This window comes from Phoenix dactylifera, unplaced genomic scaffold, assembly GCF_009389715.1.
Source record: "Phoenix dactylifera cultivar Barhee BC4 unplaced genomic scaffold, palm_55x_up_171113_PBpolish2nd_filt_p 000414F, whole genome shotgun sequence".
NCBI classification, from domain to species: Eukaryota; Viridiplantae; Streptophyta; class Magnoliopsida; order Arecales; family Arecaceae; genus Phoenix; species Phoenix dactylifera.
In genome coordinates this window covers 33598-49671 of record NW_024067854.1, presented here as the reverse complement: position 1 = coordinate 49671, position 16074 = coordinate 33598, and the positions used below count along the sequence as shown (strand labels likewise).

General features: G+C 41.2%; 1 protein-coding gene across 9 annotated transcripts in view; it reads left to right on the top strand.

The window, feature by feature from the left end:
* The window catches only part of LOC103703834, a 35525-nt gene extending 21901 nt beyond the window's left edge, over positions 1 to 13624 (top strand). For 2 of the 9 annotated variants that reach the window (XM_008786848.4, XM_008786849.4), the window contains exons 6-12: positions 7 to 96; positions 1734 to 1826; positions 1922 to 2065; positions 11374 to 11481; positions 12853 to 12904; positions 12987 to 13031; positions 13110 to 13624. In XM_008786848.4, the coding sequence (XP_008785070.1) occupies positions 7 to 96; positions 1734 to 1826; positions 1922 to 2065; positions 11374 to 11481; positions 12853 to 12904; positions 12987 to 13031; positions 13110 to 13147 (570 nt within the window). In that variant the 3' untranslated portion in view covers positions 13148 to 13624. Of the gene's footprint in view, positions 1 to 6; positions 97 to 1733; positions 1827 to 1921; positions 2066 to 2114; positions 2172 to 11373; positions 11482 to 12852; positions 12905 to 12986; positions 13032 to 13109 lie in introns of those variants that run through there. The other 7 variants (XM_026803323.2, XM_026803321.2, XM_026803322.2 and 4 more) reach the window with 5 other exon arrangements.
* Positions 13625 to 16074: the final 2450 nt, after the last annotated feature.

Below are 16074 nucleotides of genomic sequence, written 5' to 3'. Positions count from 1 at the left end.
CTACAGGATGCAGTTAGATCTACATCAACTGAACAAGCAAATAAACCTCTCGAACTAGGGCATTCTAAGGAGGCACAACCAATTTCATGTAATTATGTGAGTTTCTGCATGGCTAAAGATTGACGTATGTAATTCTTCTGCTCCGTTTGTGCTCAGAAAAAGCTTTCTTCTGTACCACACAGTCAGTGTTCCATCATTTATATGGAGATGCTTCCCTGTGCTTACGTGTTTCGCAAACTTTTATTATTTTGTGTTGTACGATTTTGGCTGGATATGTTTCAAAAAACTTGTTTGGATGCAAGTTTCATGCAAAGTGAATTTGATATAAGTTGATGGATTGTTTGACTGTAGACACTTTTAGGTCCTTTCTTTTCTTTTTTAAATAGATTTTGACCTCAAGTTGTTGTTTTATTCTTATTTTATCTAGTAGCCTAGGTTGACTTATTATGCGGTGCCAATCCCAGGGACAATGCATGTTTTGTTCTCTTTCTTTTGGTTAGTTAAGGATTTATGCCTTATACATGTTTTATCCGATATGTTTAAGACCAGTCTGGCTGAATGGGGTCTGGCTGGAACCAAAATATATGTCAATCTTGTCAGGAATCAGGGAGGTAGACCTTTGAATTGCTAGTTCCAATTGCTTCTGCTTTCACACCAGACAAACCAATTAAACTGGTTACACTTTTGATGAAAATACTAGGTCATTTTGAAGCCATGGAAATGCTCATATGCATTAAGAAATTAATGATGAGGTCTTTTAAGAAATTGAATTCAAGTCTTCATCACATTAATATACTGACATAACCATAATCCCTCTGGGAAGAGTCTTTCTATGAGCACTTTAGTGTGAGTCATCAACAAAACAACACATCGACCTTATCATTATTTTACCAGATAGTATTGTCTAATAAAATTTTGTATAGCATAAGCACATATATTCCATGATGTCATGTGGTTCAGAGAAAATTCAAGCTGAGTGCATTTATTTGGGCTGTCCCAGATAACCTTGATTCAAATTCTTGTTTGATTGTGACAGTACAGTTTGGGTCCTCAGGCGACCTACAAAGAACAACGTTCAAGCCCAGAAAGCAGCGTATTCATATGGAAAGTGCATGTATAAGCTTTGAAATTGCATACAATGCATATCTTTTTTTTTCCTCTCCTTTTTTTTTTTATTTTCTCATGAACATTGGCATTATGTTTCTTTCAAACTTTAGCAGGCCCATCATTAAAGAGCATAAGCATGTTATGTTTATGCACACCTCCCCTCTGAGTTTCATTATGTATTATTTCCCTATTATGTTGATTAATATGGGAGGTATCCCCGCATAAACTATATCCATTAATGGATGCCTCCAACATTGCTTATATCCTTCATTATTCTAAACCTGTCATATTTTACATTGTTTCTTGGAATTTGGACAATTGTATCATAAATTTTGTGGTCTGAAAAAACAGACATGGATCAGAGGAACCTCTTGATTCTCTAAACTTTACATTGACCTTGTGGCTCAAAATAGATGAAATCTTTCATTATATTATTAAGTAATACGTGATTATATTTGTGGATAAAATGCTTATATGGTACATGATTCAGGTTCACCCTGTTCATGAACAATAATATTTGGTTTTACATGATTGGTTATATATCCCTGGTCTGCCATTTTCGGTATTGTTTTGTATTTTTCTCATTGACTATCCTCGAGGAGATAAGATTTGTCTAATACATGCAGATGTCTTGTGTTCTTAAGTTTGATGGTGCTTCAAAAGGAAATCCTGGAAAAGCTGGTGCTGGAGCAGTACTTCGAACTGAAGATGGAACTGTGGTAGAGAATGCACCAAACTCTTGCCTATGCATGTTTCTATTTTAGACAAATTATTGTTGCCTTGACAAGTTAGGTTCCTTGTTGCTTGAATGAAGGTTTCTCGGCTTCGTGAAGGTTTGGGTGATGCGACCTGCAATGTTGCAGAATACCGAGCCTTGATCTTAGGATTGAAATATGCTCTTAAGAAAGGATTTAAGCAAATTCATGTGCAAGGTGACTCTAAACTTATCTGTATGCAGGTACATGGTTCAGTTAATGTTATAAGGTTACTAACTGTTTTTATTACAGTTTTCATATTTCACATTTTCATGAAAACATATCAAGGCAGCACATTACATTAATAAGGTAGGGTTTCAGAACTTTAAATACCCATGCCAAAACACTTTCTGTTCTCAAATTTTTTATACCTTGGTTGGCAAAGCTGGCAAAACACTTGCTTTTCTCTACTTTCCTCTTAATTAGCAACAAGAACTTTACCATTTCAGTTTAAGTTCGTGATTTGGTAATTCCACCCCTTGGCTTCTATAGACAATTCTTTGTTGTGTGAGTGATGGTTTTGATGCTTTAGTCAAGTCTATCTTGTTATACCTTCAAGATGATGCTTGTTGGATCCTATTATTAGAACTTCACACTATGGTTGTCAAGACTAGTTTTAAACTCTATCTGGTTCTCATACATCTGAATAGCCTTATATTCTTTAATTAGCGATCAAATGGTTAAGCAATTGAAAAAAAAATCATATTTGTTAAGCTACTCTATAAAAAATAATAGTTATAAAAAAACTATAAGATACAATCAGTTGACCAACTAGATGCTAATTTTTTTTATCATTATGAGCAATAATGTTATAAAATATCATAGATAAAGGGATATTAAAAAGAGAGAGTGAGGATGAGAAAGAGAGCTGCTGTCAATTGGGTAATTGGAAGGAGGGAAGGTTTTGGAATTTGGTTCATGTTACATCTTATGTCCGCATTTTATGTTTTGCAATTCATTTAAAGGAGACAACATTGTAAGAAATACAAATTGGTACATCGTCTTAGATAGATATCATTTTCCTAACAACTGCATCAATTATTCTGTTTGTGTGGGTGTCTGTGCATGCATGCATGTCGATTTGTGTGATATTGCATCATCGAATTTCATATTACACTGGATCGTTTACATGTTTAAGTAGACATTTAGATGGCTATGCTTTGAGACCAAAAACTTTTATAAAGGGCATGACTTATGTAACTCAACATGAGTTGGAGCACGGCCAATTTTTATTTTTTTGGTTGATACCATATTTGCTAAATCATCAAATCTGTCCCTCAGCAGCCAGAAATTTCTGCTATATGTGTGGCATTGCTACTAAGATCTGCCCACTTTGATGACAATAGCTAGTGTCTCCCTTTTGGTTTTACTCCTCTAGGAAACTTCCTTAGTAGTACCTTGACAATGATGCACATTATGTTGGTATTGGAGAGAACATCTCATTGCTTGTAAATTATCTATTTTTTACCTCTAATTTTCACAGAATTATTTTATCATTCTACTTAATAAGCAACACTTCCTCCTTTCTTCTTAATTAGTATCTTGCTTAAAAAATGGCTTTGTTCATGTTCTATTGCTAATTGGCATCTTGATACCTTTAGGTCTACTACCTTGACCTAGACATGATCCATAAGCCTTAGCCTGCATACATAGGATTGCCTTTATTGACCAAAGTGAGATCCATGAACATTTGGGAACTTTTATAGAGATCCATGAACATTTGGGAACTTTTATAATTGGCTCTCAAGCTTATGTTAACCCTTCTATTTTGGATAATGCTTTCTCAAACAAGGCTTTGTTGTGCATCACAAGGCTTCATCTTAGCACCTTGATGCAGGACAGCAGGGAAAAGAGGGAGAAAGAGAGAAGGAGGAGAGGAGAGGAAGAAGAGAAGAGGAAGGAGAGGAGAGGAAGAAGGGAAGAGGAAGAACAGGAGAAGGGAGGAGGAGGAAGAAGAAGACAAGAAGGCTAATTTTCATTCATCATTCATCAACCCTAAACAATGTACGGACCCATATATATAGGGTTCCAAAATAACAAAAGACCCCTACAAAGAAAACAATTCCATAAAAGTCCTAAAATAACAATATGTAAATAAGCCCATAAAATAAAACAAAATAACATAAAATCAATCCAAAATAACATCATATGACTTAAACTGGCTGGACTCTGTGAACTGGCTAGACCCGGTGGCGACCGTAGACTTGAGTGATGGCTGGCCTGGCACTGGTGTCCACACCAACTCTCTTCGGGTGGAAAGAATTCGACCTCGACGAAAGTGACTCGGTATAGCCCTGGTAGTACTCCAACAAGTCTGGATCAATCAGTAGTAGCTCCTCGTGCTGGATCCAAGTGTAGCTAGACTTCGGTTGTCCACGCCAGCGAACCAGAAAACGCTGGATGCTTCCATCACTGTTAAAAACTATTTGCTCGGCTAAAATAGAATCAATATACTCTTTTTGTGCTCGATGGAGGAGAAAAGGAGACGAAGATGGTATGGAATCAGTAATAGGATAAGCAATTGGCTTGGGAGAGGGTTCAGCAAAAGAGTCATAAGGGATTGCAACCAAATCAGTGATATTAAAAGTAAGGTTATTACCCAAATCAAATGGAAAGTCAATGGTATAGGCATCAGTGCCATCCTTGTGCAACACCTTGAATAGTCCAACACTAAGAGATTGCAATTTCTTATGACGGATCATTACGTAACCCCAAGTTTGAAATTCTTTAGCATGGAAATCAGCTTGCATCTTATATTGAGAAGTACGTGTATGAATGCCCTTATGGATTTTCTGATGCAACTTATGAATGTGTTGTGCAAATGCATATGCAGGCTCAGAAATTCTAACATCAGTTTCGATGGGTTGTGCGAGGGTATATCTAACTGCACTCATGGTGGACTGGTCAGACTCTTTATCTGACTGTGCAAGCGAGCTAGGTGTAGTGTGGGTGCATCTTAGGATTTCAGGTTTGTCATCATACTCTTCCTCAATGTTCTGAATGTCATCGAGGTTTGGTTCATAGATTTGCTCCTCTCAGTCATCTATGTCACCTCCCTGCTCTTGCTAAGCAATAACGAAAGATTTGTTAGCACATTGGGAGGCAACATGATCAAAATCTTGGCATTTGTAACACCGAATTTTGGAATGTGATTTGGAAGGTTCACGAAGGATTTTTTTGCCATTAGTGTCTCGGCTTGGGACATTGGCAGTAGGAGGGGGCCTAGGAGTAGTGGACCCTACATAAGGTTTGGACCCTAAGGAATTAGGGCCCGTGGAAGTGCTCCATATGTCAGGGCGCCTTACAAATGTGGATTTAGTGCTCCATCGGTTAAGGAGATCGTCTTGGTAGTTAACGGGTTGGTATTTTTCTTTAAGTCTCTCTTTCATCTCTACCCAATCAATTATTTCATGTTGATGTCTTCTAGCTAACAGATGTTCGGTGCTTTGCCCAAAAAGTTTAGCTCGACTGATGAGTTTTATTTTGGCCAACAGAACCTTCTTCTTTTCAGACAAATTATACCACTCAAAGAAATGGTCCATTTCGTGCAACCAGTCTATAAAAATTTTTAGAGTTATTGCGACCATCAAAAGTAGGGGCTTCAACCCGGATGCCTTTTGACACATCTTCAACATGGTCACGAGACCCTCTGGGTTCTACGTTGTATCGATAACCTCTATTGACATTAGGAAAAGGGCCTTGTCCTTTATGACGAGGGTAGGTTTGAGGACGGCCTGGAAAAGGGCTAGTGTCGAACAACCCTAGCGGTCCGACCCTAGATGGTCTAGGGTTTCATCCTTGACCTTTGAGCCTTCCAAATGGGAGGCACTACTTTCTTTGGATCCCATGATCCTCTGAAGAGAAGCCACAGTTGAGTCTAGTCGGGCATAGGCCTGGGTGGACACCGTGGTTAGGTTTTCGACTACCTTCATTAAGGCTTCGATGCGGGCATCCATGGTCAGCTAAGACTCGAATTGGGAGACAACACAACCACTATGAAAGTGCGTATATCAAGAGTGCTAAATTATGCTTGGTCCTACAATGTGAAGATAGTGGTGATTCCTAGGCAGACCTAATGCATGAAAATGATGTCTAAAATGCAATGTATATGCTTAATATAATTGGAAGCTAACTCTAGCAATTGAAATCAGCGTAGAATTACGTAATAAATCCAGACAAGTAGTTGCAGTCAGATAGTACTAGTTTTAGTGTGTTGCTGGGCTGCACAGAGCTTCAAAGAACTCTCAAAGATTAGGTAGCCCTACAATTAAGAACAAAGATAGGCCACTACTAGGGTTTTGGTGTTGTCTGGAGTGGGTGTGTTGAAATTTTCAAGAGTAATATCAATAGAGTACTTAAGAGTTAGTTGATGCTAAATTTAGACAAACAAATAGAATTTTTTTTGTAAAGAAAGAAACCTGACCTGGGTTGGAGCGACGACCAAAAGCACGCCATAGCAAGTAGACTCGTCAAATGGCTCCAATTGGGTCTGCATGCAGCAACTCGTGAGGCCTGAGTGGCCTGCGAACCATAGGAGGGGGGGTGCTGTGTGGGCCGGTGTGTAGTCGGGCTGATGGGCCTGCTGGGCCTCGAATGAAGAGGCTGGGCATGGGGGCCTAATGGGCTGTGGACCCAAAGGGGAGGGGAGGGGAGGGTGATGGGGCCTGCTGGGCCCTCAAATTGAATGGGGGAAGTGGGGATGGGTTGGAGCGCGTCGGCGGAAGGGAGAAGATGTGGTTGGGCCCGACGGCTCAAGTGGGTTGATGGGGTGTGTGGGCGGACGGGAGGGGGAGATGAGGGGCGAATCGTGGCGGCGGAAAGGGAGAAGATGAAGAAGGTGGAGCGCGGCGGAAGGAAGAGGGCACGGGCGCAACGGCGGAGGCGGTGAAGGCGCGGTAGAGGTGGTGGTGGTGTGGCGTGCGAGCTTCGGCGGCGGCGGGAGGTGGCTCGTGCTCGGGCGGCGCGACCACGGAAAGAGGGAAGAAGGAAGAAGATGACAGAGGTAAGGGAATTGTTTTTCTCTTCTTTTTTTTCTTTTTTTTTTCCCTCTTTTTTTTTGTTTTCTTTTGCGGATCCGATTGGATTCAGGCTATTGGGCGCGACCCGCTGCGATAACCCGCTATGGGTCCGTCACGTGTAGGTCACGTGACACTCTTTTGTCTATTCTCTTGTTTTTTTTTTCTTTTTTTTCTTTTTTTTTTGTTGGAACGGACCCGGGCTAGTGGGTTTTCGGGTTTGGGATCTTACCCGTGAATCGCAGTCCGTCTTCAACCTTCTGACAGTTCGGGAGCCCGTGCCGATCTTCGCAGCTGGGGCTGCGGCGGCGGAAGGTGATGGGGCGGTGGGTTCGGCTCCTCTCCGCCTTGCATCGGCCGTGGACGACGACGGGAGAACGTGGCGGCGCGCTCGGCTGCGACGGTGGGGCGGGGAAAAGGGGCGTCAGGTCACTTGGGATCAGGCGTATTCTTCTTCTCGCGCCCGATCGCAAGCCTTCTTCCTCAGGTGCCGTCGGTTTGGGTTCCGGCCGAGGCTAGGGAAGCGAGGAACCCCACCTCAGCTAGACGAGAGGGGCTTTGGACGGGGCGTCCTAACCCCTGTCTTCTTCTACTCTTTTGTTTTTTTTGTCTTTCCTCTGTAAAGCCTGAGGCCCACAGGGTGGCCACAGCCCAAAACAAATGGTGTTTGTTGACGACGGACTCTGCTTTTGGCGGTGGCTTTCGTGGGGATGTGGTGGTCTGCGGTGGCGAACCGGCGGTGCTGCGAGGTGGGGGAGGCGGCGGCGGGGACTAAAGGCGGCGGCGGGCTTAGGTGAGACGGCAGGTGGGGAGGGTCTGGCGCAGGGGCTTCTCCCCTTCTATTCTTTCTGTGAGAATCGAGAGAGAGGGAAGAGAAAAGAGGGATCGAGGCTTTGGCAACAGGGGCAAAGCCGTGGCTCAGGGAAAAGAGGGAGAGAGAGAAGAAGAAGAGAAGAGGAAGAAGAGGAGAAGGGAGGAGGAGGAAGAAGAAGACAAGAAGGCTAATTTTCATTCATCATTCATCAACCCTAAACAATGTACGGACCCATATATATAGGGTTCCAAAATAACAAAAGATCCCTACAAAGAAAACAATCCCATAAAAGTCCTAAAATAACAATATGCAAATAAACCCATAAAATAAAACAAAATAACATAAAATCAATCCAAAATAACATCATAAGACTTGAACTGGCTGGACCTGGTGGCGACCGTAGACTCGAGTGATGGCTGATTTGGCACTGGTGTCTGCACCACACCTCCTTTTGAATATAGGTGTGCTCCTCTTCTGTTCATTTTGACATAAAGACAATTGTTATCATGATTTCTCTCCTTGAGCCTTTGAATTCTTAGTATTTCCCTGTTCAGGGAGCAATTTGCTACTCTAGCTAATTCCAGCGGTCACTCTTTCCATCTTCCTGCATCTTCCTTCCTTAACTCGACTACCATATAACTTTTTTTCCTCTCCAGAAACTTGCTTTTTTCCACCATCACTCTTTCGCTTACAAAGCTTCCTCCCCCATTGATTAGGGGTGGCAGTGGGACAGGTTTGAGTCCTTGAGCCTTTGAATTCTTAGTATTTCTCTGTTTAGGGAGCAATTTTCTACTCTAGCTAATTCCAGCGGTCACTCTTTCCATCTTCCTGCATCTTCCTTCCTTAACTGGACTACCATATAACTTTTTTTCCTCTCCAGAAACTTGCTTTTTCCCACCATCACTCTTTCGCGTACAAAGCTTCCTCCACCATTGATTAGGGGTGGCAGTGGGACAGGTTTGAGTCGGGTTGGGTTGAGACATTGCTATTACAGAAACTTGTCAACCTGAACTGGCTTGTTTATTGAATGGGTCAGACATCCAAAATGAAATGTGACCTGTCACAGAGCTGCAGGATGCGGCAACATCATGCTTCAACTGGCAGCACTAGCATTAGCAACCTCAGTTGCTCACTGCTGTCGTTTCCAGGAAGTACTGCTGTCAGCAACTGCTGCTGCAGGTGTCGCCATCAATAGCAGCAGCCACTGCTTGCTTCTGATGCCGGGCAGCAGCTGCAGCACCATTGGCACTTGGCGGCAGAATTGGCTGCTTGCTGCTTCTGCAAGGCAGCATTGTCACAGCAGCAGCCACTGCTGTTGCAGGCACCATCTCAGCAGCGGTCATTGTTGTTGCAGGCACCACTGGTAGCAGCTGCAGCACCACCATGTCTCCACCATCATTTTGCAAGCAGTAGCCCGCACATCCGCAGCTCCACGCTACCCAAGCATCCCTCCGAAAATTAAAAAGAAAAAAATGGTAGAGAAGAAGAAAATAAGAGGAAGAAAACAAGGAAAGAAAGGTACTCACCTCGAGTTCGCCATTGGTGGCTCCACCCACCACCTCCATGTTCATGTCTCAACCACTACAGCACCACCCTAATGCCACCTCCATGGTCCATCACCGCCACACTATGCTATTTGCTCATCGCTGACCAGAGACCACCCAGCCACCATTTGTTGGCGGCGGGGGGGGGGGGGGGGGGGGGCTTGTGGGGATGGATTTAGTGGTTTTGAGGAAGATATAAGGAGGAATAATTGGGAGAGATGGTAGGTGGAAGGTTAAGTGAAATGTGCAACATATCAATTTTCTAGTTACCCGAATGACCCGATCCGTTCAATCAAAGTAGGTGATTTACATGTGAAAGCACACCCAAGCGCCCATCTTAATCGGGCTTACTAGGCCTAGTCGGGGTGCTAGGTGTGCCGATCTACTTTATGTTGGAGTGCCAAGGTTGGCACGCGGTCGATTTCTGAAATAGTAGATTGCAGTGTGAAAGGAGCATGATATTAGCAGTGAATGATTGGTTTTGAAAAAATTCCAATCACTTTGAGAGTACAAATTTAGCCTTCAATTTGTGTTTAATTGGATTAAAATAAAATTGAAATGTAGATTAAAACTAAATTGAAATGTAAGTGCCAGTTGGGATTTGGAAAATGAAATGGTAGTTGGCGAGAGTTAAGGAGCGCATGCGTGAGAAAAAGCACAAATCCGAACGTGGACAAAAGGAATTAACGCAAGTCATGTAGCCAATTCTTTTTACATTCCTATATCTATATCTACTACAAATATACATTATGCATGTATGTATCAGGTTATCGGGTTTTCAGACTTGAGTATAGTATAAATCCAAGTTTGATTCAATAAGAAATCTGATCTTTTCTGTGGAATCTAACTTTGAATCCATAAGGTTATTAGGAATTTAAATTGGATCCATACTTGAATATTATAAAATAATCGGGTTGAGATATCGGGTTTTTGGGTACCATTACACCCTAATCTGGAGAGGCAATGGAGAATCGAGAGAGAGAGAAAAGGAGAGAGGGGAAGGATTATTGGGGAGGCAGCGTGGGTTATGGGACCAATTTGGGCCTGCCAATGAAGTCCAAAGGTTTTATCTGCCAAAAATTAGAGGTCCACGGCAAGGCCCATATCTTATTTTAGTCAGCCTGGTTCATCCCTAAGTTGGCCCATGCTGATTATCAGTCATTTGTAGAGAAGAGAATGAGCCCAATAAAGGGTTGCTGGTAGCTTCATTGCCACCAATGGGTCTGCATTGATGAGGGAGAGGCCAACGCTGAGAAGCGCCCCGTGGGCAGTTTTTGTTGGGAGGAGTATAGGAGGTGAGGGCCTTATGATAGGAGAATTGAGGGTTCGAGGGTAAACCAATAGTTATGGAAGGTGTAGGATTTGGGATGCGAGATTGAGGTGGGAGTGGGGAGCAAAAGGGTTGGGATGGATTCTTTGGTTTTGGAGTGAAAACCTTCTCAAAGACCATAAGAGAGGCTTGCAAGAAATGCATCAACTCCCATAGGGGAGAAATGTTCTTTTGAACACTTCCTTTTTTTTCCCTAAAAAGTGATTCCATGGGATTTTAGTTCTCTGGTGGGATATTTAACAAATAAAATATTGTGTCAAAAATGCAACAGCTGAGAAATCCAATGGGATTTCAAAATCTAGCAGGATTTCATCCTATCTGATCCAATGCAAATAAGTTCTGTCTTGTTTTATCACTTGTGGCTTAGTTGCAGTTAGGAAAAGAGTATTGGTCCTTCAGCAAAGATGACCACTATGTGTAATTTCTGTGGTTAATGGAATTTATGCTTGTTGCTTGATCAGATGTGTGGAATACTTTTTCCCCTCCAATGAGCTCCTTGAGGAGAGGCATTTGTATCTTGTTTTTAGCCTCTGATATCCTCTCTATGGTATCCATCACTGCCATATGGTATCCATCACTGCCATAATCCTTCTATAAAGCCATCATTTAGTTTGTGCCCACTCATTTTTTTCTGTCCAGTTAGAGAAATACCACTGTCATTCATTCATCATCTAGTCTGCCTTCTGCAAAACAACCGTCTTACTCTTAGTCTTTGTCACTTTTATCAATACAACATTGTTTGCTAATCTGACGTTGTATTGCCCTTTCTTGTTTTGATGCCATGACACTGTCTACTTCCTGAAAACAGGTACAAGATCTTTGGAAAACCAAGAACCAAAATTTGGCTGACTTGTATAAAGAGGTAAAAGAACTGAAGGACATGTTCCTATCATTCAAGATCGGCCATGTCAAAAGGGTAAGAAGAATCTGTCTCATTCAATGCTTACCTTAGTTGAGTTTGGTGTATGATGTTAAGGTATAAGCAAAATGCTTCTTGCACAGTATAAGGCAAATGCTTCATTTTTCATCCCATGTGTAACTGTACAAACTTCCATGACATAAATGAATACAGTAAACTGTTCAGTTTTGCTTAACTTCATGTACTAGAATCTGCTGATTTTATATCAACAGGCTGTCTTTATCGGAGTCTGCTCTTAGGAGCAATTTTTGCATTCACAAATTTTAGAAAGCACATGGACATTAAAACCTTGTATTCCCGAATAGGCTGCACAATAGTTTTGTTATTTTTCTTAGGTAAGATATGAAGGCAATCCTTGCCTATTGCACTGATGCATGGTAATACAGCCTTGACAAACAAGCTCTCTCTCTCTCTCTCTCTCCCCCCTCTCCCTCCCCCACACCCCCCCCCCCCCCCCCCCCGTGTGTGCTCGCACGAATGATGGTGTGCATAGAACCTCTTTGGTTATTGTTTATTTTTGTATGAGTCGCGTGCGTGCGAATGCCGGTGAGGGTGCAATGAACCTCCCAGATTATTGTTTATTTTTGTATGAGTCCCTTTCTTTTCACTATTTGCAACTAAGACCTTCGTTGCCACAATAATTCCCAAATGACTCCGTAGTTAACTGTTTTTTAGTACAGTAGGAATGTTCTTGGAATATTAATAGCTTAATGCTTCAAATATAGGACACAGTTTCCCTTTGCTTCTTTAAACTTGGAGATACCTTTACTTTTTAAAGTAAACATTTATAAAATAACCAGATTAATGAACAATATATGTACAATGTATTAATATGCCACTCTGTGCTGTACCAGTATCTACATAACAGAGGATACCAAGTCCAAGGACTCTAAACAGAAGATGTTCCAGCCATCCAATCTAGCTGTATAAGCAATTACATTGTAAAATAGTAGCATTATGCTACCAACCTGTTAATGTACATAATATTCCTTGTTTACTAACATACTGTTGAATGGTGGAGTTATGTGGTGATTTTTGTGGTAATAGAGGTGTTTGGCACCAGTTAGGAAGAAGAAAGGGAGTTATACACAATAAACAATATATGCAAAAATAACGTATTCTTTTCTTATAGAGAACTTGTTATTGTTGTCTTTGGTAGTGGAAATAATGTCAGAATTGACTTATCGTGGGAGTTCCCATGTTCTTTTAAGTTTCTCAGGAGAGCATAATTTTGTCTCTCTTGGTAACTAGAGATCTTTTTCAAAAAAAGGGGAAACAAATCAGTTGACTATTTAATTATTGACATTCTTTTGCCTGTTATTTTATACCTTCTGTACTGACATGGGCTTTTGTTGATTACTGTTGAAGGAGTTCAATTCTGATGCTGATACTCAAGCAAAACTAGCTGCCGATCTTCCTAGTAAGTAATTAAATTCTATCTATTGTTCGAACTTCTTGAGTCATTTGCAGTTGCATGACGATGTTGTCTGATTTTTCTGCAGTTGGCAAAGTTTGCGAAGACCCTGGTGAACTTTTTTATGTTCCTAGTAAGGAACCAAAGTCTTATCTATTGTCTGAACTTTTTGAGTCGTGCGACTGCGTAATGATGTCTGATTTTTCTGCAGTTGGCAAAGTCTGTGAAGAGCCTGACGAACTTCACTAATTCTGATTCTCAAGGCAGCTCTCTCCATTTTGGTGTGTTTTTTCTGGGACTAAACATCTAAGATGCTGAAGCCTGAGAATCTGCATCATTGATGGCACTGTCAAAGAAAGAACAGATGCCTGCTAGCATTCTTACCTCTATTTATGGGGAGTGAATACAGGTGTATGTACAGCTGCTTCAATTGTTACCATTTGTTCTTTTTCTTTATCCTTTTCCTCCTAATACCGTCAAATTCTTGTGCTAATTTCATGGCGAAGAAGGCAAAACAAATGCCCGGTAAGTTGGGGACTAAAATGAATACAGTGATCTAGCAAATATACATTATTTACTTATTACAGGTTCTGTAATACCAAGTTACCACTTTGAAGCAATATTATTTCTATGTAGTTGAAAACTGCAGTTCCAATGTTAGAGATGTATCCTGGTATAATTACAACACATCTATTTTTGCGATATTTATGCAGCATTTTTTGCCAATATTTTGTCGTATTATTATGTGGTTCAAGTAATACTTGAGGGGAATGCATTTAGTTTGCTATTTTTTAATGCTTAATTATATTTTGGTGGCCTCCAATTATTCTTTTTTATTTTTGGGTACAGCCCAAGAAACTGTAAGAAGATAAAGATAACAACCAGATACAACTGGCAGACTAACTATACTAGAACTTCTAGAAACAATGCAACAAACGCTGTCAAACTTGGCAAGCCATTCTCCTAAATCCAGCCCCTACTATATCATCTGTCAAAATCAAACTCTAGAGGAAGCATTTCTCCATTGGAGAGCCCTCTTAGATAGCCAATCAGCAGCACTGTTCTTTTCCTGGAAAACTTGAGAAACTACACAGGCATCAAAGTTAATCTTCAACACCTCAACGAAGGACGCCGGGGGGAGGAGGAGGAGGCAGCCAAGACAGCAACCTGTGCTTGCAGTGTTGATTAGGCACCAATAAGCTGCCCCGGTGCTTCGAACGAGTGTCGATGACTCCTTCCCTGCCCACATCATGAAAATAAGAAAGATGACTCCTTCCCTGCCCACATCATGAAAATAAGAAAGTTGTCCGGACAAATACCATGGAGGTGTAAATTAATGGTGAAATATTCTCGCATTGCGGGCATTCCAAATCAAGCAGGCCATGCGAACCATCATTGCTTTCACCCCGTTCTCCACCTGGGCATGAGCTAAGAATGATGTCAATGCCAGCAAATAAGCTAGGGGAATTTGAAGCTTAGATATCGCAGCCATTCGGTGCCAACACTGCATAGCAAATGGATATGTCACGCCAAGGTATGTTGTCTCGGTACCAGGCTTCATATCGGTGCCATTTTATTACTATAACGGTATGCCTGGTACGAAAGCCAATTCGGCGTATCGAATATCGGCACATCTTCCATACCATATTTCGGTACTGAACCGGTACAGTACAGTACATTCCGTACTATTTGGTTTGATATGGTATGGCATACTTTGATGTTGGTAGTCCTCCACTGTCCCTGCACACAAGTCACAATAGACAAAAGAATTCAGCAATAGGCCGTCCAATTCAATTCATATTTACAAGAAATTTGGCACCACATAAGCTTCCATCATAAGCATTTGACCCACGTTGGGAACTGCAATTTCTAAAGCCAGTTAAACTCTAATCGCCTAGCTTGGTTAGGGACTTTCAAAACTTGTGATCCTTAAAATCACCCTAACAGGATAACAAAACAACTGACACCCTAACAGAATCACATAACAACTTATATCAGCGAGTATTATTTTTATTTATTAGCATGATCCTATATCAAGCTCTATTATTTTTCTTGTATGGAGTATGTACATAAGTAATATAACCTCCGAGATGTACCGAATGTATTGGAACAGAGAAATAAAATTATTTCTCTCTATCTCTCTCTTTCATATTTTTCTCCTTCTGTAAATATTAATATGGCATCAGAGACACAGATCACCTAATCTGCCGCCTCCATCTTTTTCGCCTTTGCTATGATCATCATTGCCATGTCTAGAAACTTTAAAAAACCCCCCGTTTTCGATCTATCGATCTTTGTTCTCGAGTGAATCAACACCCAAAGATCCTCTATTTTCTGGTAGATTCACAGATCTTTTATTTTCTGGCAGATCCTCTATTTTCTGGTGAATCAATATTCGAAGATCTTATATTGCTTAGTAGATCTGCATATCCTCTATTTTTGGTAGATTAATATCCAAAGATCCTTCATTTTCTAATGGATCCACAGCTCCTCTCCACCACTTTTCTTCACAACTTCATATCTTCGGTCGTCTCTCACTGTGGCTAGGCTCCTTTCTCTTCATCTCCATTTTTATTTGTTGCCTTTGGCTTCTTCACCTTCCAGTTCAAGGTCTTTTTCTCCTCTTCCATGGTGCCTATATCTACGAGAATCATCAACCTTCGATTATCTTCTCTTGGAGATATGTCTTTGCTGCAACTGCCATCTTCTATGTGTCTTCTCGCTGCCACATCATCAGACAAGTCAATCAGCCACATCGACATATACGTCAGTTTGTCATGTCAGTCAAACGCATCGACAAACACACCAGTTTACTATGTTAAGCAGTCATATTAGTGGACGTATTAGTCTACCATATTAGTTAGCTACATCAGCTTTGTCTAACGCATCAGTTTACTGCGTACACACCTTAATCTATTGCATCAATTTCTAAAATGCTATATCAATTTTTGTTCTGCAATATCAAATTATGTATTATCATATTAGCTTGATGCATTAGTCTGCTATATCGGCTTCTGAGTTGTTATGTCAACTCCTAATCTGTTACATCAGTTTCTGAGCTACTATAACAGCTCATGTTCTGCCATATCAAGCTCTATGCTATATCCTTATCAAGCTCAAGTTATATCCTCTATTTTGGCAGATTAATATCTGAAGATCCTTTATTTTTTAATAGT